The sequence below is a fragment of the Nyctereutes procyonoides genome, unplaced genomic scaffold (genome assembly GCF_905146905.1).
Source record: "Nyctereutes procyonoides isolate TBG_1078 unplaced genomic scaffold, NYPRO_anot_genome, whole genome shotgun sequence".
NCBI classification, from domain to species: Eukaryota; Metazoa; Chordata; class Mammalia; order Carnivora; family Canidae; genus Nyctereutes; species Nyctereutes procyonoides.
The window spans coordinates 15,697,123-15,722,094 of NW_026575146.1; the positions used below are offsets into that span (position 1 = coordinate 15,697,123).

The 24,972-nt window shown below is 40.6% G+C and overlaps 1 protein-coding gene across 2 annotated transcripts in view; it reads left to right on the forward strand.

Moving 5' to 3' along the window:
- The window catches only part of SLC22A3 (solute carrier family 22 member 3), an 87,579-nt gene that overhangs the window by 45,433 nt on the left and 17,174 nt on the right, over positions 1–24,972 (forward strand). For both annotated transcript variants that reach the window (XM_055310103.1, XM_055310104.1), the window contains exons 4-5: positions 1,488–1,656; positions 2,529–2,646. In XM_055310103.1, the coding sequence (XP_055166078.1) occupies positions 1,488–1,656; positions 2,529–2,646 (287 nt within the window). The remainder of the gene's footprint in view (positions 1–1,487; positions 1,657–2,528; positions 2,647–24,972) is intronic.

The following is a 24,972-nucleotide window of genomic DNA, read 5'->3' on the forward strand; positions in this document are numbered from 1 at the left end:
AAAGTACTTGGATGAACCACTTTCTAGTACTGCTATACTGCTAGCATGTTATTGCTTTGCTTTACCAGAGATTATTTTTTTAAGGTTTTATTTATTTATTCAAGAGGGAGACACAGAGAGAGGCAGAGACATAAGTAGAGGGAGAAGTAGAGGGAGAAGCTCCCCTGCGGGGAGCCTGATGCAGGACTCAATCCCAGGATGCTGGGATCAGGACCTGAGCCGAAGACAGACGCTCAACCATTGAGCCACCCAGGCATCCCTATCAGAGATTAATTTCTATAAAAATTTTAGCAGTTCCTTGTAACATTTTTAAAGCATTTTCTGTGTATTTCTGTGAAAGCGTTTGAGATGACATTCCTGTGTTCTCAAATATTATTTCTTAATTCTCCTTTTGTTCAAATGGAGAACTTTTTACCCTGAAGATCTGACCTACAAATGAGAATCTCATTTGTGAACCTCTGCTCTCTTCCATAACTAGAAAGTTTGACCTTCTAGGTATAAAAGAAAGAAAAACTTCAGGTTGCGCTTTGCTAATTTTACTGGGAAAAGTCCTGGCTGCTACTTTGGTTCTGTTTCTAGTGATGTCCAGCTACCTATTCTAAGGGTCATGGTGGATTTGTGAGCAGGAAGACACAATAGCACCTTTTTGATCATTGCTCCAGATTGTTAGGCTTCTAGTCCCTTCCATTACTCCTAGACAATCCCTCCCCCAAGCAGTGCCCACTTTGGGGACTCTTCAAAAATCCTTTTATGGGACAAGGAAGGAAAGAGTGCTGGAAGGTTGCCTGTCGCTGGCTGGCGCAGAAGGGATAACTTTAGAATATGAAGGAGATTTGAGTCTAGGTGAGTCTTCAAAGTTGTAATCTTAGGACACAACTAAGGTAGCATATCCCAGGATGATCGGAATAGAACTGATGACAAATAGAAATGGATGAATTTGGGGGGGCGGTGGGAGAAGGGGAGGGATGCCAGCAGTAAAATTCCCCATGTGATTTTTAAAGAAATATCACATAAATGGAAAGCCCAGCACTGTGGAAAAAAGAATCATCATTTGATGAAAACTGTGTTGTGATCTTGAAAAAATTATTTGTAGAATTATAATGTTCATAATTGCTCATAAATAATCTTTTATAATATGCAAATCTTTAGAGATACCATGATAGAAATCTAGCCAGCTTATTTTATTTCTGTGTTGATAAAATAGTCATCATTTAAGCTTTCTTAAAACCAACACATATGTTCTTTGTATACTTAGGAGGGTATTGGGCTGGGTGTGTGGGATGAACGTGGCATGTGCTTGCCGATAACTGGCAGAGAAGGGAGAGAGCAGAAAGCACGGCTCCAGCACGTATGGAAGCCTTCGTACCTTTAAGAGTTCTGTAGCATCCTAGCAATGCTGATGGATATGACAGATGTAACATCTCTCTGTTTGTTTATTTTGGAGCTGATCTTGAGCTTCCCTAACTTCTGTGTTTGTTTTCCTTCAGTAACAGAAATAGTAGGTTCAAAGCAAAGGAGAATTGTGGGAATAGTGGTCCAAATGTTCTTCACTCTTGGAATCATCATTCTCCCTGGAATTGCCTACTTTATCCCAAATTGGCAAGGGATTCAGCTAGCCATAACGCTGCCCAGCTTTCTCTTCCTCCTTTATTACTGGTAAAGTGGTTTTGATCATTATTGAATTTATTCTTATTCCACAGAAATGTAGAATCTGCGCTTTTAAACCACTATGAAAGTGAAAGCAACTACAGAGATTTCCTGACATCTCCAGAGTGACTATGGGCTTTGGGAATTTCTAGAGAATTTGAGAATTTATAGAGATTATTATTTGACTAATTGTCGTAATTAAAATAAATTAATAAAGTACCTAAACATAAAATTCTAAATAGAGTATTAATTATGCTTTGTTATTTTATAGTATCTTCATGAACCCTTTAAGGCAACAAACCATATCTGCCAATATTTCAACTTGCAAATTAAATGCAATGAGATCTGTTTGCTTTTCTGTGTGTTCTATTAAGCAAATTAATATTATTCAGGAGTCTTCTGAGGAATAAGAAAATGTTAAGAGCATGAGAAAATTAAGTTATCAGAAAGCTACAGGTTATATGCATTTGACTCATACTGAAGTCAATGTATTTTGATCATTTCTCTAATTTAATTTTAATATATGGGGAAATCAGCTTACATGAATTGAGTTTCACTTCTTCCTAAATGCTCATTAAATCCCAGTTCTTTTCATATGTGTAATCAAGGACACTATGCTCTAGGACAGCCTGGTCTTACAAGAGCAATGTAATATTGGTTATTTTTATTAGGACCAGTGACCTAGTTATCAAGTGAGCATTTTTTCCTTCCATTATAAATTTTCTGAGATAATCTGTGTTTCAGAGAGCATATTCTAAACTCTCAGAATCCCCTAAACTTGTACCTACTTGCTGGATCTATTTTGATAGAGAAACTCAAGTCATTAATTTTTAGCTTTTGAAATTACCAAACATAACTCAAAAAAGTCTTCTTCTTGCCAGGGTGGTTCCTGAGTCTCCCCGCTGGCTGATTACTCGGAAGAAAGGGGATAAAGCCTTAAAAATTCTGAGGAGCATTGCCAAATGCAATGGGAAATATCTGTCACCAAATTACTCGGAGGTAATCTTATTTGTTACTAGTAACAAGCATTGTTAAAGTGGATGAATTAATTTGTCTCTTATGCACATATTATTGAGCAGCTGACTTAATCATTTTAGTTTGGCTTTTAAAAAGGAAAAAAAGAAAAACCCTTGGGAAGAATCACAAGGTGCATTAAAGAAGACATGGTTGTGGAGTTGTGATAACAAGAGTTGAGGTCAACTGGTAGCTTGGTCCATGTGTCAATAGTTGTATCATGTTACTTGAATTATTATACTTACTATAACTCCATACTATAAAGTTATTCATTCATCTTAAGTCACACAAACTATAAATCTTCTCTTGACATTCAGTGTAGTCTGAAGATTTGTCTTTAAATGTAGTCTTGGAATACTATTTATTTGAATGAGAGTGTGAGCAATAATGTAATATTCAGCCTTTAGACTTACAGGTGCTGCTGGACTACCTTCCCCCTGTCCCTTATTTTCTTCCTCCATTTTTTTTTATTTTTTTCCAGCAAAGGCTTTTTGGGTGTTTCTGTGTCATTACACTAAGATAAATGGTGGAGACTCATTCTTTGCTCTTTGGAAGATTTGCTATGCCTTTGAAAACATACAGATATATTTGAGATAACAACCAAATAATTAGAGAAAATATATAAAGATATATGGCAATGCTTTACTGCGAAGACTAAGTGAAGGTGGAATGACAGAAGGCTTATTATAAAAGGAATATTAGAGAAGAATTTTTCAGAAGATATAAATCTTTGATATAAACCTTGAAGAATATTAGGTTGCTAACATCGATTTTTTTTGTAGCCCTTAGTTGGTTTTGATAGAACGTTCTGATAAAAAAAAAAAAGCTTTGTTAGTTTTAATGTCATGTCCCCAACCTCAGAGATACTTGGATTTCTACCTTTTTCCTTCATGCTTACATTCAGCAGCAAGCAGTAGCCTCTGTGATCATAGAGGTTTCAACTGACCAATCAACATTGGATTATGATGTTGTACCTAGGGGTGTACAGATCATACACTATGTGATAAAGATAAAACATGATCTATTTTAACCATGAAGATGAGTCAATCCTTGTTTTCCTTTGGGTACATTTGGGCTATGGATTCCTTTTAGGGAAAAAATACCCTGCTGCCCTCTCCCCTTGCTTTCATTACATTAACCTTTGTCTTTGCAAACTGGATCGAATGTATGATAATCTTCCCTCAGTTTTAATAGTCCAATAAATATATTTGTTCTTCGTTCAGCAGTATCCTGAAGATGTTGTATGTGTAGCTAAGCATATGGCAGATCTACATCAAAGTTTTAAAAATAGAGAAAAAAACAGTGTGTGCCGATGGCTTGTGAAGAAAAATGCCACTTAACTAGGCATGCGGTGTGTTATCATGAGTACTGCTGAAAGGCCACGGGATGATTCCCAGAAGCAGCTGCTTTTACATGTCCCATGGTGTCCAGTTCAGCGCTGCTCCTGTAGACCCACTGAGCCACTTCCAATTCATGAGCACTCTAGAGACATTTCAAAGGGGAAGTAGTTTAATGCTCTACATGGTAGTGCTTGTAAAGGATCATGGATGGTGGATCCAGTGGCTTCCAAGACATGTTAGCTCTGGTTTTAAGCAGTTAGATGATCCCCATTTGAAACTCAAGTTTGAAGTCAGACGTGAGCTTCTCACAGGAGGTTAGCGCCCTCGCCACCACTGTCCAGTGATGATTGCACATTGTGATTGGCTGATAAGCTTTTTCGGTCTTTAGTCTGTGAGTTCCTGTTCTTTTCTTTTTCTTGCAACCTTGGTAGTAAAGAATACTAAGGTTTCTTTCTGTCTTTTGTTTCTGTAGACTTTTCTGCAGTCTAACTTTGGTTGATTACATCCTTAGGATCCTTTAATACGAATGACCCTCTGTCTCTTGTATTATTCCCTATCAATTGGGAGGTAGATCTAGAGCTAAATCCGGCTTACGACTGATACTTCTGGTGATCCTACTTCGTAACTGACTTAATACATTTCCATTAAGAGACACCTTGTGTCTGCCCATCTCTTCTTTTGTAGTGTTAGCTGCCACAGATCACCGTTGCCTGTGTTTATTAATTCATCAGAGGCTTAAATGACAATATTCCCATTTTATCATGATTTGTTCATTTATTAGTGGAATACTTCCATAAAGACTTCTCCCATCAGTTGTTTGCTGACTCTGAGATACAGTTCTTATAGGCGAGGCAAGATACTTGTGTAATTCTTTCTTTCCAAAGTAATGAGTTGATTCCCTGCATTCTCCAAAAGCAATCAATGAATTCTATGCTGTGGGGGGTTTGAAGCCTCATTATGAACTCGTGGATTTACACCTACCTCCTATGACTCAGTCTTTCACAGTTTTTGTAATTTCTTTGTTGGTACTCAAATTGCCCCATCTTTGGACCAATAAGGCTCATCTTTGCTGATTCCAGGGTCTCTCTGCCACGTCCCAAGGAGTTCCAGAATGCTTCTTTGCTTATTAGCATGAGGAGATTTTCCAGGCTCATCTCACAGGATCCCACTCTTAGAATCATCTACTTCTCAAAGGGTGCTTTAAGTTTTTAAACACATGTCTTCAGACTGAACCCATCCATCTCCAACCTTTTAAAATGGTATGATGTAAGTAGAAAAGCAAACCTTATGTTTACATAGTCACTTTAAATCTGCGTTCTTTTGCTGGCTTAGCTGGCACCCCCGCTTTCTGGGTATAACCCCAAGGACCCATGCCCATGCTGATTGCCCAGTGCTCTGCTTTCACTTTTCATAGAAGCCCTTTGCAGTAAATCCTGACTTTTGGAAGAAGTTATTATCATGTAAATTACTCCATCCTCTAAGACTTGTCCAATTCCCACCTCACCCTAAGGGTTCACATCATAGATTGCAGTAAAGCTAGAATGAATTGGAAAGGATCTGCCTAATGCACAGCAGCCCTAAGAGGCCTGGCAGTGATGCTGTCTTCCTGTCTTCCTTAGCCACCTCCCAACCTCATCCTATTCCATCACTGTCATGAGAGATCCTGGTCTATTTTAGGAGGGTCAAAAGACCTAGCTTAAAATAATACTCTATATTATGGAAGATAGCCTAAATTCACCACAAACTAGGTTTATACAAATCCCCTGAACTTTGTGAATAGAAGGAGGATATGGGAAGAAATAGTTATGGTGGATTTAATTTGCAACATTCAATGAGGTAGATTATTCTGAGGATTGGTTATCCAGTAAATAATCTCAGTTTTATTTCACATGGATGTTACTCGTTTCATGAGCAAATAAACTGTGGCTCTCTGTATTACTGGTCCCTAGGCTTCCCAGCTAGCTTCTGACTTTGTTGAAGCCACAGCTAGAAGCTAGAAATACAACTGATGAGAATGTAAGGCTCTCTGAATATACCAATAGTCTATTATTCACTGTTAAGAAAAGTCCAAAAATATAAAACCAATACAAATGAGGCAAGTGGGTGGAACTTATAGGAAGTTGAAAAAATTTAGAAAATGGAAAGAATCTAAGTATATAGAAACTGGAGAGAATCATGGATGGGCTGAGTGTGAAACACAAGGCAGTGACCCAATGCAGAAGGACAATTAGCTCAGACATATACACAGGTGCCTTCACAAAGTTTAAGGCACACTTGAAAAAATAAAATCAAACTATTGGCAAGTCTACAGTCATTACAGCCCAGGCACAACATAGCACAGTAATGTGTCCTGTTGTCTACAGAGCATCCACAGTTGTCCTCTGACCTGGAGAGTGTGTCAGTGATAGAACTGTTTCCTGCCCTGGCCATCCCCTTAGTTTTGTTCATAAGGCAAGGTTCTCAAATGTTGCAGTTAAATTTTTCTTTGGCATCAGCCTGACGTTACTTCCTACCTGTTACTTGTAGTGTGCTATTTCTTTCCTTACACCTAATAAGTTACCAATCAATCCAACTCTCCATGCTCATCCAGTAGGTACATACTGGTACTGTGTGTATGATTGCACGATGCACTGGGTGGCAACGCTGGTCTGAAGAGATAGCCATTGCCCTAAAAACTAAATTTGTGTTTGTCAAAATAGATGAGAAAGTGGGCAAGTGTTTAAGAGTGCTTAGGCTTTTGATAGTAGTAGACTAGGTCTATTGGTAAGTAGTGGAGAGCTGGGATTGTTGCTCAGTGACCATTTCTTATCACAAAGTGGTACCATCTGTGACAGATGCCACTGCAATAAATAGATTTCCAGCTCCTTGCCCCTCTCTGTAAAAGGATTCCACATTCCCACGCGTGGCTGTAGGACTTGCAGCAGCGCGCCTCTGCAGGCAGATATATTTCCCCACTGAGTCAGGTTCAACTATCTGACTTGATGGCTCAAGGTACCTGTTCAGAGCAGAAGTTGTAAAGGCATCATGCATTCCTGACAGCTCTCTTGCCCTTTCCATCTGCCACAAGAACAGCATATCCTAAATTGGTGTTGTTCCTTCAGCGTGGGTCTCAGAATGAGAAGAGCCACAACTTGGAACAGAGCTGCAGAAAGCTGTCCTGTAGCTGCCACATGGAATGTGGCCAAGAAATAACTATTTCCTCGGGAAACTATGGTCTGGTCTGCTAAGTGCGTCCCAGTGTGCTGCAGAGATTTGAGGGTGTTTGTTTTTGTGGCCAAAGTTAACCAGTATAGCTGATCATAGTGGCATTGTTTCAATTGCCAGGATAGGGTTTAGTGATTCAACATATATTTGGTTATTGAGGTGACAGAAGAATGTGGTAGTTTAGGTCATTGTTTGAAATATTCATGTCCTCCTCTTTTCCATTGGATGAAAATCCTCCCTGGGTCCATTGATATTAGACATGCCAATGTAACTTGCTTTGGTCTCGTGGTAGGTAGAATGTATATCCTGCCCTTTGACTTTGAACTTGACCATGTGAGTTGGTAGGTAACCATCTGAGGTGATGCAGTAGAATCTTGAAATGTGTTTCTATGGTTGGGCTTGCTCTTTGCACTTCAGCCATCACCATGAGAAGAATATTCCCTGGCTTGCCTCCTGGCCCCAGAGGAGGCTGAGAGGCATTTGGAGTAGAGCTTATTTAACAAAAATTCCCCAAACCTAAATCAGCAGTCTCTCAACAAACCCACAAGCACATGAGCCAAATGAATACTTATTACTTTATGTCACTAAGATTGATAGTTGTTACACAGCATTATTTAACCAATATACTGGTTAAATAGCTTTTGTCACTTATTGACCAGGTTATAAACTACATAGGTAGTACCTTTAGCTGTGGTTTTGCTTTCATTTTTTTTCTAAAGGATTTTAAAAGCTCTCATCCTAAAGATCTCTCTCCTCTTCTATTCCTCTACTTTTGTCTTTGTGTGGGATATGTTCATGGAAAAGAGCATGTTGCAACCCTAGTTGACAGCCTCTAGCAGCACAGAACTGAGTATGTCTATATTTGTTATTGATTTTGTTGTTCTCTGTTGGCCCAACAAACCTTTAAGTCTTGACCATAATTTCCCTATTTTGATGATATGCCTATATAGTTCATTGTTGATAGCTAATCTACAACTTATTAAAATGTAAGTACCAGGTGTTATACTGGTACCCATTAAGCATACACACGTTCGTGGGCAGTTTCCATGGTGGCATGTTTATGTAACATCGAGAACCAACATTTGAGCTTTCTGATCCCGAAGCATCATCATCGATGATCACACTTTTAGATAAATATATAAGAAATAGAAAATAGAAAAATATTAAGAATATTAATATTCTTGATATTATTAAGAATAATTAATAATTAATATTATTAAGAATATTAATATCATTATGTAGTGTTAGGCTAAATTTTAGATTACCTCACTGTGCATCTCTTTATAGCTGCCATCTTTCTGTATTTTAACGAACTGTCACACAGATACCAATATTGCTACAGAGAGGGACTTTCCAGATTTGAGAATGTTTACAACATTCCCTTTCAAGGGACAATTTTTATAAACATGATTTTTGTAAACATAATTTTTGTTCTTCCAAAGAAGGAACCACACCATGATTTTGGCCATCCCCATCTGGGTTGTGGTTTTCTTTTTTTTTTTTTTAATTTATTTATTTATGATAGTCACAGAGAGAGAGAGAGAGGAAGAGACACAGGCAGAGGGAGAAGCAGGCTCCATGCACCGGGAGCCCGATGTGGGACTCGATCCCGGGTCTCCAGGATCGCGCCCTGGACCAAAGGCAGGCGCCAAACCGCTGTGCCACCCAGGGATCCCTGGGGTGTGGTTTTCAATCCAATTAATTATACTCTTTGTTAATGCTATGTTTACCATCTCAGGCTTGGGACTCAAATACTGTCTTCATCAAATTCATTTCAAAAGATTAAGAGAAAGTAACTCAGGCCCAGGCACTGCCCAAGGGTTGCTTCAGTCCAGTTCCTGTGTCAAGAGCCAGAAAGACGTGAGTCTAGAAACTAGTGAAGGATATTGGACAGAAAGTCACTGGAGACTCATACAGTGCTTTCCCTTTAATAGGATTAAATCTTCATTCTTTGACCTCACACAGAATAAATGGTGCCAATACTACTGGTAAAGCCATCGTCATCAAAAATGACATATAGAAATTAGTACTGTCTCATTCATGCTACCACATTAGCTTTCATTTAGAATATTCTTGAATGCATAAGAAATAGCAGGACATGGGGTGCCTGGGTGGCTCAGTTGGGTAAGTGCCTGACTCTTGATTTTAGCTCAGGTCATGCATGAGCTTAGGGTTGTGAGATCAAGCCCCATGTCAGGCTCTGTACTCAGCATGGAGTGCTTGGGATTCTCTCTCTCCTTCTCTTCTCCCTCTGCCCCTCCCCCCACTCATGCCCTTGCTCACTTGCTTTCTTTCCTTCTTTTCTTTTTTTAAAGATTCATTTATTAATTCATGAGAGAGAGAGAGAGAGAGGCAGAGACACAGGCAGAGAAAGAAGCAGACTCCATGCAGGGAGCCCAATGTGGGACTCGATCCCAGGACTCCAGGATCACATCCGGGGCTGAAGGCAGGCACCCAACCACTGAGCCACCCAGGTGTCCCTCTCCTTTTTTTCGTAAATAAATAAACAAGTAGATAAATAAATAAAATCTTTAAGAAAAATGACAGGACACCTCATACAGCTAAAACAGACCTTTGGAGCTCAGAGTTAATTTAATAGTACTCTACCTAAATATATTTTCACAGATAGCCTGAGTTCTACCAGTAGCCTATGTTTAAATGGATTATCTATTTAGTTCCCATATCTTTTTTTTTAATGATATAATATTGCATGGAAAGGAAAGATAGTGCTTGAAGAAAAATATTGCATGAAAAGGGAAATAATGCTACAACTAAAAAGCCATAAGAACAGTACTGATGGACCTTTGAATGCAGGGTGAGCTCCTTCCCCAAGCTGGTGATAAATAGTAAGTTCCTTCCACTAAAGGAAATTCCGCCTGAAATCTTCCAGGTCAGTGGACTCTCATTTAACCCATACAAATATTGAGGGGAGGATGTTCTGGAGCGTCATATGGCTTTAATTGAACTCAGAATCTAAGTGACCTATCTCTTGTGGAATGAGCTTACAGCCTTGGAGCGGGTGAGGCAGATTTTCAGGACACCTCTCCAAAGAGCAGCATCTTGAGTGAGGAACCCTGGAGAGACAGCCTTCCTCTTCTCCCAGACCCTCACAACCCACCTTCCAGAGCCCTTCTTAAAATAACTGGGCCATATACCTTTCATTGAAATACAAGTTAAAGCTTGAAAAACATCCATCAGAAGTGTGAGAGGAAAGCACGCAGCGTTACTATTACATGCACTCCAAGTGTTCCATCCCACCCGTCAGTCCTGGTGTCTGATGACCTGTCACTCACGGGTAATGAGATCTACAGAACCCAGGACATTGGACTCAGGCAGTGACCTGCAGGGTGATCAGCTTCCCCCATTTGCCCAGAACTGGGGGGATTCTCAGGATGTAGGAGTTGCAGAGCTGAATTTCAGAAAGTCTCAGGCAAACTGGGACAAGCAGGTCAGTCTTCACCTTCCTGGCCATGCTCAGAGGAAGACACAAAGGTTTACATTTGTGAACTCCACATTTGTCTGCCTGCCCGTGGATCCTGACACCTCTGAGGGATTCCTGGCCCCACTAGAAGTTGGGCTCTGTTTGCTTGCTGGATTGGTCCCAAAGTCTGAGGCAGGCTGCTGCACCCCGGGGCCTCTCTCTTCCTAGCCCCTTCTTCAGTCTTAACTTTTACAGCCTTTATTTGAAGTTCCAACATGAAATGGCATTCCTTTTTTTTTTAATCAGATTGACATTTGATAAGTATACAAAAAGCACACGTTTGATTTATTCAACTGGCTCACTCCCCAGCTTTATTCCAGTTCTTAATACGGTCTTGAATCCTAGCTTGTTTGACTGAGGCCCTGCCCCCAGCTTCATTTCTGTCCTTCTTTCTCCTGAAAATAGGATCCCACTGCTTATACCTTCACTCATCTGCTGGCTGAAAGCTAGATGCTGCGTTCTCTTGATGATTGGTACCTGCTCTTTCTACAGACTGCTGCTCCTAAGAACCCCTTCTCCAGATGCGTCCCAGACCACAGACAGTGGTGCTGGCCTGTGGACAACCCACGAGCACCCTCCCCTGCACTGGCCTCTCCACCTGCAGGCCCTGGTCCCATTCCTGGCCAGGTGCAGAGCACCGGCCCCTTCCATTCACACTTGACCTGAGATTCCAGCAAACCTTCCAGACAAGGCTTTATGGATGATGATACTGAGGGAGAGCTCCAAGCTTTACCTAGTGACATCAGAGTCATTTCAACTACTCATTCGTTAGTTACATAACCTAGGAATCGTGGACTCCTTCCTTTTTCCTTCTCAAAGGCTGATCCTTGCCCTAAAGAGCAGTGGTCCTCCCCTTCCAGCCCCAGCACCGTGTGGGATGCAGGGCAGCATTTGCCTCTTTCTGCTTAGCCCAAGCCCTGGTGGCATTACAAACAAAATTAATTAAAATATAAAACAAAATGAATAACCCACACAGACTTGTCCTGTTCTGTTAATATTGGTAGCTCTCTTTTGTGGGCATTGTGAAAATGCCTAATTCAATTATTTTAATTCTAGGTCTCCCTCTAATAGAACAGGGGAGTGGGATTGCGTTTTCTTTTTCTTTTTCGAGCATTTGCCAAGGAAATGGCCCTCTAATACTGCCTTTGAAATGTTCATGCTCTATCTGTGTGAGAGAGAAAGATGGTTGGCTTTTCCAAGTGTTTTGTTCCTGTGCCATTTGGCCCATTCTTGTGTTTTTGGCAAAATCAGTTTCTGCAATCCAAATTGCTGTGCTTCCCTGCTGTGAATAAATGAGAAAATACTAGCTCTTTGTGAAAGCGTTCCCCGCTGCGGAGGCAATGATGGGTACAATGTCCAGAACCCTTCGTATCCAGCTCCCTGGCAGGAATTCCAGGGCATTATTCCTAATCCAGAGCTGTTGTTACCATGACAATACTGCTTAGTAGATCTTCGTCCCACTAGGAAAATTGCCCTGTTTATGAAATAATCCTAAGAAAAAGAGATGCAGTCTGGGGAGCAGGTGAAATCATTTAAATTTTATGGGGCTAACTTGATTGCTGGTGTACACAGATGTGCTCCTTTGCAGACACACAGCAGGAAATTGTGCTGAATAGTAAAGGAGAAAACACACTAAGATGCATTTGTTTGTATCCCTCGAGGTCCCCATCCAGGAAGACGGTAACAAAGATATCAGGTGCTAGATTTTTCATGGAATAAATCCTCCCTTTCCTGAGAGGGCACCCAGATGGCCGGATGAAGAAGGCTGGTTGTGTTGCCATAGCAATACTTTTTCATGTGGGTGCAGATGCAAAGGGGCCTAGGTTCACACACAATCCAGAGATAGCTAGATTTCTTGTTTTGGGACAAATAACATAGACCTGCGTTGTTGTTTTTTTTCTTTGAATTTGGTGCTGTTGACAGGGGACCTGAGGGAGAAGCAGCGGTCCTTCTTCACGTGGTGAATGCATCCTTCTTAAGGTGGCTGGATAAAGGAGGACTTAGAGAGTAGAGAAGCCTTTATGTCCTTCCCAGGAGAGGGATATGGGAATGCTGGGAGAAATGGCCAGAACCATTTTTCTGCTAGAGGAAACTTTTCTCTTAAAAGCAAAACTTTGTCACCTTCCCTTGTAATGGGCAGAGAGGGTGACCAGATAGAAAACCTTGATGAGCAGCATTGCTAACCCACTCCTGTCATCCAGTAGCTGTAACTTCAGCCCTACAGTTGATGGGATAGTCCATATGACAGCCTGTCCCAATGGGCCACAGATCCTTGCAAAAGTCCTCAAACCATTTGCAACCAAACCTTGTCTGTAAAGTGAATTAATACATCTTGGGTAAATAGGTACTATTTTTTTCAGAATGAAGGTAGATGCGATTGTTGTTAATAATAACTAATGGGTTGGGATGCCTGGGTGGTTCAGCAGTTGAGTGTCTGCCTTCAACTCAGGGCATGATCCTAGGTCCTGGGATCAAGTCCCACATGGGGCTCCCTGTGGACAGTCTGCTCCTCCCTCTGCCTCTGTCTCTGCCTCTCTTTCTGTGTCTCTCATGAATAAATAGGAATCTTTTAAAAAAAATAACTAATGAGTTGAAAGGTGTTACTAAGTTCATAGTAAATTTATATCATTATGTGGTCCCAATGAACAGAAATTAAAAGCTCAATTCCTGTCATGTGAGCAAATGTTATATTCTTTGACATTAACCAGAAGCCCTCATACTTGAGAAGGATAAGAGTCACTGATCTGTTAGCACTTGTAGGATTAGTCTCCATCTGTTGAACAACTATTGCCTGAGTTACCACAGCTACAGTTGCATGATGTTCTCAGGAAAAGCTGAAGGACCTCTTCACAAACAAACAATTCTTGACAACTTCCAAGATTAGTTCATTTTTTTGATTCAATAAGGTGAACTCAATTTCATTATATTTTGCTCTTTCACTGACATTATGGACAAGTTCTACATGTCAAGTAGGAAGAGTCAAGTGACTTAGTGTACAGTGGCCTAACTACTTCTTGAAGGTGAATTCTTGTTTTCTTTCCTGCTTACATTTCAGAACCAGCGTGCCACTAAGTTTAGATCTTGAGGAAGACTGGGGAAGGCTTATGGAGTGAATGCTTGCATGATTATTTTTATGGCACAGAGTGCAGTAGAGTTTAAGTGCTTACCCTCATGTTTTGATCATTGTGTGCATTCTCCAGGCTTAAGTAGTTGTCTTTGAGGCCTTAGACAAGTTTTACTAAAAATAATTGAAGTGTTTACTCTGCCATTTATGACAGTTCACGTGCTGTATTTATTATGCAGGCTGCTCTAAAATTAGCAGGGGACAGACTTTGATGGTAGTTGAGTGAACTAGAGGATCTACTTCAGGTAGTTTTTTTTTTTTTTTTTTTTTTTTTACCATATTCTTTCTTTCTGAGTTCTGTAAACTATTTTGTAGGCTTTGTTGACTAAAAATAACCAGCTTCTTAAATCACTGATCATTTCAGTGAAAATATTTTTCACATTACAAAGTGAGTCACAGAATATTGTATTTGGTGGTCATATGTTTAGAAAAATCATTTAAGGTTAATTGAAAGGTGTTACTAAGCTGGCCCAGAAACAAAAGGGCATTGACTCACCTGTGTAGCAGGGGCTCATTTTCATTTGTAGATGCATTAGTTAGCAAATAGTTACTGAGTGCTGTGTTCAAAACATCTGCTTTTTAAACAACCTCTGTATTACATTCACTTTCAAAAATGTCTCTTGGAAGGAAGACAAACTATGAGAGACTCCTGACTCAGAAACAAAGGGTTTCTGAAGGGGAGGTAGTAGGGGGTTGAGGTAACTGGGTGACAGGCATTAAGGAGTGCACATGATGAGACAAGCACTGGGTGTTATACTATATGTTGGAAAATTGAATTTAAATAAAATTTTTAAAAAATTAAAAAAACTTTTAAAAATGTCTCTTGACATACATTTAAGATGCTTTGTATTTTTCTTTTGCTTTTTTGAGCTGTTTTCAGTTTTTTCTACTTGTTCCCTGACTGTTCAACTGTACTCACTTTCATCATATAGAAAAGAACTAAATCTGGGTTCTTACCATTTAAAGGTGAAGAACAGCGTAGATCTCATGTACATTGTTTGAAAACCATTTCAGTGTGTTTTTGTTTTCATTGCATTTGTTTATAAGTAGAAAGTTATTCTAATTGGGCCCCAATCAGTTCATATGTTAATGATGAAAACCTATATACTTGTTGGAATATAATAAAGCAACCCATAGTTCAAAATTAGGGTAAATAGTGAACACAATCTAACATTAATGCACGTTATCATGGTCCAGAGTCAAGTCATGAGGCTGAACATGCTTCACTATAAAACCTCCAGAAACAGAATTCCAGAAATGGTGTGGAATGGCTCATGGCTCGTACATAGAAACATCTCACCTCTCTCTAAGATTGTTCTGTATTGAACATTAAAGGACATACCAATGATCAATAAGTAACTGTTTGCAAAAATATTTTGCGGATCAAGAAGAGGAAGCAGCTTGCAAATTCTAGAATGCACCCCAAGGATTGTGATATTTATTGAGGTGCATTTCAACTAGTCTTTTAACTGTTGAGTTATACTTAACTTTCATCAGAGAAGTTCCTCAGCATTCCCTAATGCAAGCAGATAAACAGGAAATTAAGGGTTTTCTGAGATATAGAAGGAAGGCAAAATTTGGATATTTGGCAAATGTGGAAGCTCTGAAAATGGACAAAATTCTAAGATGGCCTCCACGTGACTCTGCTAGAGGTTGTTTTGGTTATTGTCATTTCTCTGAGTGCAGAGCTGACTTAATCACCACTCTGTGTGCATTGCACAGCCATAACTGGGTGGTGCAAGGCCCCTCTGGTGCTTCATTTTTCTCCCCCTTCCTCCTCTCTCCCCACATCCCCTCTCAACAGGTTCCCAACAGAATGTGGTGGATTTATGCCCTTTGATATTTATGCACCCTTATAAAATAAAGTTGTTGTATGTGTGTGTTTGGGTAACATAAATGGAATTGTGCTGCTCTAGATTTTGCTTTATTACATTTTCATGCAGCAATATGTTTTAAAACATATGGATCCAATTAGATCCATTCAGAATACCTTTCTACCATCTTGCTCACATGTGATTGCTGTGTGGTTTTCATCAGTGCCATCTGCTGTGTTTCATGTCTCTATCCTTCTAGTGACAAGCACCTGGATTATTTCCAATCATTGTCATATATGTCCCCTTGGAACCTTTGTGAGGTTCCTCATGGAGTCAAATACCTAGAAGTGAAATTTCTGGGTCCTGGGATGCATGCAGGCTAGTGCCCTGAATAATGGCAGGTTGCTTTCTGTGTACCCCCACTGAGTATCCCATTTGTCCACATATACATTTGGTATTTTCCAATCTTCTAATTGGGCCAGCCTCCTGAATGTTTTAAGTTGCATGCTTCTGATTACTAATGAGATTCAGCATATCTTCATGCATCTTACTTTGCTGTTTGGGTTCCTTCTCTGTGGATTGCCTTGCCGTATCCGTGCCTGTGTGTATTTGATTTTCTGGTATTTGTCTCCTTCAATTTATAGAATCTCCTTTTATGTTTTGAATACCACCTCCTTATTGGTTGTGGACATTGCAAGTACATTCTCCTCAGTGTTTTAACTCCTCTTTGACTCTGCCTATTTTTTTCTTCATTGAACAAGAATTCTTAAAGCCTTAAACTTATTTGATACAGGCAAATCAGTGTATATTTTTGCCTATTGATCGTAATGTGGGTTTTGTTTAAGAAATTTTTTTATCTACCTCCAAGGGCCACAAAGATATTTCCCTATTAGCTTAGGGCTTTAGCTATCACAGTCATGACCGAATTCATTGGGAACCCACCACCATTCCAACTGGAAAGCAGGGATCCAACCTGATTTGTTTTAATGCTGAGTCAGTTATTTTTTTAAGATTTTATTTATCTATTCATGAGAGACACATACACAGAGAGAGGCAGAGACACAGGCAGAAGGAGAGCAGACTCCATGCAGGGAGCCTGACATGCGACTCGATCCCGGGACTCCAGGATCATGCCCTGGGCTGCAGGCGGCGCTAAAACACTGAGCCACCGGGGCTGCCCGCTGAGTCAGTTTTGTTTTTGTTTTGTTTTTTGAGCTCCGGCTAATAAGCAGATTCATCAATTATCAAGTTCTTGTTTCAGAGTCTGAATTAGTTTACAACATAAAAGCTGCCTACTGCTTTTAAGGAACCCAATAACTAGTAACTTAAATACAGGCTTCTGTGCTGCAGACCTGAGCTATGTAACCGGCAGGTTACAAGTGTTATTAGTGACAGTAGCACTCTTGCAAAGCTCCATATGGATGGAGAGATAAATGGGTAATAACAGCATTTAGATCCCAGATTCATATACGGCTACCAGTCATCTTCATATTCTTGTCACTTTGTGAGTAAATGTCCCAAAGATTTATCCTTCTCTAAAGCACATTTTATGATTCCATCCATCCCTGACATGAGGCAGAAGTACTCTTTAAAGCCCGAACACCAGTAATGCAGAGGCAGAAGTGTTGATTGTTCCTCCAAATACTTCTTATTTCTTTAAATAATGAGGTTTGCTCTCTGTGACAATATCATTTTTGAAAAAAATAGGCAGAGTCAAAGAGGAGTTAAAACACTGAGGGTACTATTTGAATCAGTACCCATTCAAATAATGCCTGCCCTCTGTACCTCTTAAAAGGAGGTGAAATGTATGAACACAGGTCATAAAAATGGAAAGACATCATGATTTTTAGACCCACCAACACCTCCATGAGCTCCACCTGGGGCTGAAATTTGATTTGTTAACTTTTGCCTTTCCTGGGTGGCTACATCAGCTCTTAGCCTTCCACAGGATGGCAAGTTCTACCCAGGGCTTGCTCTGCTTCCGTGTTGTTACACCTTTATGGTTTATTTCTGTGATAAATTGGTTAGCGCCTAGGAATTGAAAATGCAGAAGAAACAGTCCTCATTTCTTTTTAGGAGTTTTAGTGGTGTGATTTTGTCCAAAAGGAGTTATTGGTTATATGGAACAAAATCATAAAAAATGCAATTTTTCCAAATTTAAATTGAACAGTCTAAGTTTAATCACTTCAAAATAGAAATTTGTTTCTTAGAATAATAAATTCTGATCAAGAGGAGATGTGGACCAGAGGTTTTTTGGGTAAATTGGAGAAATCCACAGACTCTTTGTCACTCAGGATAAGCCAGGTGTGTGTGTGTGTGTGTGTGTGTGTGTAACAAATACTACCAAAATCTACTTGAAAGACACACCTGCCGGGGGATGCCTGGGTGGCTCAGTGGTTGAGCATCTGCCTTTGGCTCAGGGTATGATCCCAGAGTCCCGGGATCGAGTCCTGCATGGGGCTCCTTGCATGGAGCCTGCTTCTCCCTCTGCCTGTGTCTCTGCCTCTCACTCTGTGTGTCTCTCATGAATAAATAAAATCTTTAAAAAAAAGAAAGACACCTGCCATAGGGCTCCTCTCCTTGGAGCAGTGTCCTCGCCCTATAATCCAGGGTGTCCTAGCAGCCACTGCCAGGACCATCAGAGAAAAGAGAGAATTCTAGGTCTTGCTCCAAAAATGAAATGCTCACAAGTCCACAGCACATTTGGATAGTGGCCCCACCCAATCACAAGGGGCCAAGGAGTACAGTCTTATCATGTCCCCAGAATGGGGTAGGGAGAGAGTTAGGGAAGTAAAAATATTTGGCAAACAATGCCAGTGAGTGCCACCCCATAGACCTCTTTAAAAAGAGGAAAAGGATTAAGAATACAGAATTCAATCTGAGAAACACCCAGTCAAGAAGGTAAATGCTTTTCAATTCAAATTAACTGTTATACAAAGTAGGTTTCACCTTTATCGCTGGTAAAGAAAAAATAATTTGGTCAAAGCGTAAACACAATTTTGAAAGTTGTTGCGGAAAAATACAGTGGAAATTATGAAGACCCATTTCCTATCAGCGACAGCCCAGCTGTAGGGGAGCAGAAGGCCATGGAGGCAGTGGTAGGGTGGCCAGGCCCCTCCTCGGGCACAGGCAGTAGGCCGGGGGCCAGTTCAGGGCAGGGATTCAAACAAATGTCAGGTGGATGGGGAGCACCTGGGGGGCTAGGCAGGGACCCCACCCCAGCTTGGGGAGAGGCTGGGAAGGGTGGAAGGAGAGAGAAGAGGTGAAGGACAGAGTCCCCTGGCACAGATACAGGAGGCCACTGCCACCAACTTGCAGGCTCTCTGAGAACACTGCCCTGGACTTGCCCTATCACCATAGCTCTAGGTACTTGTGTGACGGAGCCTGATGTCACCTGGCTGTCCTTGGCCTGCACAGGAAGGACTGCCAACCCAGCAGAGGGGTGGGAGCGCCTTATGCTCACAAGCCCAGGCAGAAAGACACCTGCCAGGAATCCAACTGGGCAAAGTTGCCCTTTTACTGGAATCCTGCAAATACCTGAATGCCTGGGAAAGACTGCTGACATGGGCAACAGCTAACAACCTAGTGGCCAACATCCCCGAGCTGGTGAGGAGAAAGCCCATCTTGTGAGTTTATATCCTGATACTATCATGCTAAAGACTGTGTTATTAAAATCAGTTTTGAAGCATCCAGAAGACTAAAAAGCAATGATGATAAGAATACTGATGAGTGGAAGAAGCATGTGGTTTGGGCTTCTATTTGTGACATATCAGATGATTTGCTTTAATCCACTCATTAGTTTGTTTATTCCCCCCCTCTCTTTAAAAAAAATGCTTCGCTACCTACTGACTTACAGATAATTTGCATATTCACAGCATGAAAAATGTTGCGTATCTGAGCATGCTGCTGTAATGTAAGACTTCGGACGTCCTTTAAGATGAGATATTTGGAACTTTTCTTTTTCAGTAATGGTCGCTGACATTTATCAGTGCTGTTGGAGGGTTCTCTGACATGTGTCATTCAGTACCCTAATGGCACATTTTGGTGTCCCCACTCCCGCCCCTGCCAAGTTCTGAGACTTTAGGGTTAGAGCTTTAGGTCTGGAAGTGCTTTTTCTTCTTTCTGTCTCTTCCTCTTGCTTTAATGCCCCCCCCAAAAAAAAAACACCTCTCTCAGTTTGTTTTTAAGAAATGAAGAAATGTTCCAACACGTGACCCACAGCTGCAACCCGTTAACCTTTGCTAATATTAAGTCTGCACTTTGGATCCCTCCTGGGACCTCGAGATAGATGCACTTTTGCTGTTCTAGGCAGCGTGCCCGCCTGAGGAGGGGCCGGGAGGGATGCTCTCCAGCCAGACTCGAACAAATGGAATAAATGTCCTCTCTGCAGAGCATCCTAACAGAATACCTGGCTGGGGCGAGATGCTCTAGACCCACTCTGTCCAATGCAGTAGCCACTAGCCATGTGTGGCCATGGAGCCTTGAAATGTGCCTAGTATGAACTGAAATGAGCTGTAAGAGCAGACTGAGTATTGGATTCCAGAGAGCATGTAAAAGATTTCGTGAACAGTTACATGTTAATTATTGTTGAAATAGTAATATTTTGGAGAGATTGGATTCAATGGAACATTTTATTAAAATTCATTTTGCCTGTTTATTTTTACCCTTTTCAATGTGGCTTCTGGAAAATTTAAACTGAACTGTGTAACTTACACTGTATTTTTATTGGATAGCACTGGTCTAGGTGACTGAGATTTGTTTTTAACTACTTTACTAAGCAGCAAATACCATAATTTTAATGCGGACTTTTTTTTTAATATGAACTCCATATGGTAAATATTTAATCTACTCTTGTTTCAAAGTATAATGAGGTTTTGAACAATCTCCAAAGCACTATGGGTTATTTGACAAATTCTCTTTTATGCATACCGGGTAGTGCTATTGCCACCAAGAAGCTGGCCTAGGCTTTATAATGTGAAACACTTACCCTTGGACCATCTGGTGCTGTTCCATATGGGGCATCTAGGATGTGGTGGGGTGGGGTCATGGGTACTGAGCAGCCACCAGGAGACTTCCTCCCTCCTATCCATGTCCTTCAGCCCCTAATGCTTGTATGAAAGACCTGCAGTTAATCAAACTTTGAGGATGGGCCTTGATCTTCCAAATCCATGAGCCCCAAGTCCGCAGGGAACATTTTATTCTCACTGGTTTCTGGAAGGTTAAAAACTTCTAGAGAACAGAGCTGTAGGGACCTGATGAAACTGACTACATCACAGGGTTGGACTCAAGAACAGCAATGTCCCTTTCCATTGATGGCTTTGCTTTTCCTTGTGAAATATAGTAACAGATGAAAACTCCACCTCTTGAGAACAACCAGATGAAACTGCAAGGCTAGAGATGCAGCCCCCTGCCTTCATCCCCCCCTCTCCCCACTGCCCTGGCAGGCCCCATGGAATGTAGTCTCTCTGAGGCCTGGGGGACTCATATTATGTCTCAGCTTGGGAAGAGCAAACACTAGGAGTCTGCTTGAGGCAGGACAATTCATTGACCATCACTGCTCCTCACACTAGTCCCCTTGGATGTTGTAAAAAAGGAAGGTTCTGATTCCCTAATCTGGGCTAGGGGCTATTTAACAAGCTCTTGGGTGATGGCCACACTGCTAATTCACAGACTTTGAGGAGCACGTTCACTAAGTGTCATTAGTTTGCATGTACATTCACAAAAAATCCAACCCATGGCCCAGGAGATCAACAGTGCCAACTTGACATTAAATATACCTGGTATACTTTAAAAAATCCAGTATAAAAAGAAATTCATGCCTTAAAACAAAACAAAACAAAAGGTACAATGAACATTCTTCTCTTTACAAAGGGGTTCATGTCAGGGTACCTTTAAAAGCATCTCCCCTTAGGCATGAGAGCTTCAGCTACAGTTTAGTAACTGGAAAGAAAAAAATGCCAAGTGAATCAGCATCTGGAAATAAAATATCTCTGAAATGATATAAAAAAGCAATAGTAATGCTGACCGCTTCCCTTACTGAACTTCTGTGTGTGTCAGGTGTGTGTGTGGACGCATAGGGGTTAGCCAGTGGAATCTTCGGAGTATGAGTGTTGCTATCCTCATGCTCCTGATGAGAGAAGTAGGGTTCACAGAGTTAGGTCACATGCCAGTAAGAAAACATTCTGAGCAAAACCCAGTGACTCTGGCCTGATACTGACCACTTGTCCTTCTTGACCAAGAAACCAATCCCACATCAGGGGAGCCTTGGAACATCATATTTAGAACAGATTGTAATTTATAATGTCTTTCTCTTCCTTGGCAATTTAAGTTAAAATGTCAAATTGAAAAAAAAGGGTTTCAGAAAGCCCCAGGACGAATGGCACATGTTGCTAGATTAATCACAGGAAGATGAACAAAGTATGCTTTCAACATAGGCTACATCACTGTTAATGGAACATAAAAATCTTGGAAAAGCTATAAGACCACTAAGAGATAGTTAGAACAAATAGCAATCAGCTCAGTAGATAAACAAACACCAATGTGTGCAGCTTACCTGTGAGCAACACCTCTTCCTGCGAGTGACGTTACTAGGCAACAAAACTCCAAACACGCCAATGTTGCCACGAGCCTTTCTCAACTTCCTTTGCTCCAAATTGGAGCAGTCAGACACCATTTGGATGACATAAACATATGACAAAATATCATACCAGAGTAGATACAAAAGACTACATTCCATATGGTTCCATTTATATGATATTCTAGAAAAGGCAAAATTCTAACGAGAAAAAGCAGACGAGGGATTGCCAGGGGCTAATAGCGGGGGAGGGGATGATTGTAGAGTCAGGAGGAAACTTCATGAGGGTAGTGAAGAGGATCCGTAGCATGATGGTGGTGGTGGTGATTCAAAGACTCTAGACATCAGAAAGGGAGACAGAACATGAGAGACTCCTAACTCTGGGAAACGAACTAGGGGTGGTGGAAGGGGAGGAGGGCGGGAGGGTGGGGGTGACTGGGTGGTGGGCACTGAGGGGGCACTTGACGGGATGAGCACGGGGTGTTATTCTGTATAATATTGGCAAATTGAACACCAATAAAAAATAAATTTATTATTAAAAAAAACAAAGACTCTAGACATTAGTCAGAATTCACTGAAGCGTATACTTGAAATTGCTGAATTCTACTGTATGAAAGTTATATCACAGTAAAGCAAATTGAAGTATGTATATATAAGAACCTGCACAGCCTCTCTGCTTTTCTGTATCTGACTCAGAGTAAGCAAAATTTGGTAACCCTCTGGCAACAGAAAATAAACACAGCTTAATTTCAAAATACAGAGCTAGAAGTTGTTGTAAAAGAATAATAGCTTCAGCAGCCACTGCACGAGTTGCCAAGACTTTACTGGATGCATTCCATCTCAAGATATGGCGTTTAGTCTCTCAAGGTCTTTGGACACCCAGAAAGTGGGTCGTCTTTCAGAATATCTGCGTCACTGTGGAGAACATGTCACTAAATCAAAAAACCAGCTGGATTTATTCTTAAATTGGCAAAAATACATACTTACTTGGAAGTACTATTAATCCTTTCGCTCACTGGACAGGGAAGATCGGTTTTATGGTGTTGATTACCTTTGGTTCTGTTGGTACTTTATATTCTTTTGGTGGAGGAGATGTATTCGGCATTAAACTTGTGCTTTGGGAAAGCAGAGATTATGTGACTGCTTGATTCTGAAGCTTAAAAGTGTGAAATTAAGACTAATAGCAAATATTTTTACTGAGTAAGTTGGAACACTCAAGCAATTATTTTAATTATTTAAAACAAAATTATTTTGCCTAAAATATTCAATTATTAGTGCCAAAGCATTGTTCTGGATTGAATTCTCCAGATAATTCTGCTTTTGGCAACAAGTTATAGAAAACCAACTTAAAATGGGTTTACAATAAGCCCATTTCCTGCCTCATGTATCTGGAATTCTAGAGTTCTAGCAGCAGTTGGGGTTGGCTAGACCTGAGTTTCAAGAATCCCATGGAGCCATGGTTTCCTCCATCTCTAGTCTGCTGACAGGGTGGCTTCAGTTTCATACTGGTTCCCTCCTGGGTATAGGATAGCTGCTAAGTTCTACTTGAGCCCACCTTTTTCTCATTAATTCTCTGAGAGGAGAGAGAGATTCCTTCAGGAACCTCGACTTAAGGTCAGTGAAGGACTTTCTCAAGACCATTTCTCATTGGCTCAAATTGGATCACATGCCCGGTCACTGGCAGGAGGTCTCCCCTACAACTGGAAGCAGAATCAGCGCCCATGAGAACAGGAATTGATGATGTGGGGGGAGGGGTGCGTCTCCGAAAGAGGGGGAGCAGTGGGGGCTCTATTAAGAATGAGAAAATGTGAATGACATGGAGCCAACACAAAAAAGGTACTGTAGGGTCGAATTTAAATCCATTACTTTAAAGGTAACCTGTATTTCTTCTTATTAGGAAAAATTCTCTAGGCTTAAATTTTAATTTTAAGAGAATATTTATAGCAAAAAGGAAGTAAAACCACTGTAATCCCACTACCCTATGAGAACTATTGATACAAGAATATTTTAAACATTAAAATAATTATTATACTCTGCATACTGCAGGCACAGTAGAGCATAATGGTTAGCAATATACAGACTTGGGTGTTAGCCCCCCCATTCATCTACTTACTGTCTGTGTGTCCTCGATGGGTAAGCTACTTATCTTTCCTGTGCTTCAACTTCTCTCTGTGATGGATATAAGAATAATATTTATAAGGTCCAACAGCACTAACCCTCTAGTTCAGAGGTCAGCAATCTATAGCCTGCCTGCCAGACCTGGCTTACTACCCGTTTTTATAGACAAAGTTTTATTGGAATCCAGCCATAGTCATCGATTTATGTATCCATCTATGGATGCTTTCAGACTATAATGGCAAAGTTAAGTATCTCTAACAGAGACAATATTACCCACAAGACTAAATTACTTATAATCTGGCCCTTTGCAGAGAAAGTTTGCCAACCTCTGGTCAGACCAACAGAGCTCTCTTGTCTTGTCAAAATCTAGCATGTCAAAAAATAAAAAATAAAAAAAAATCTAGCATGTCATATTTCTGTGGTTATGTAGTAACTTAACCAGTCTGGAGATATGATCAAGAAAAAATGACATCTGCAGAGCTAACATGAAAGCAAGAGATGCTCAGTTATTTTATCAGTTAGAGATAGTTAAGGACTGTGAGTAATTTAAAAATCTATACAGGTATTTAAATGTCAAATTTTCCTGAATTGACCAGAGATCTTGAAATATATGATACATGATCTCCCTTGAACTCTGAGGTGTTGACATTGAGACA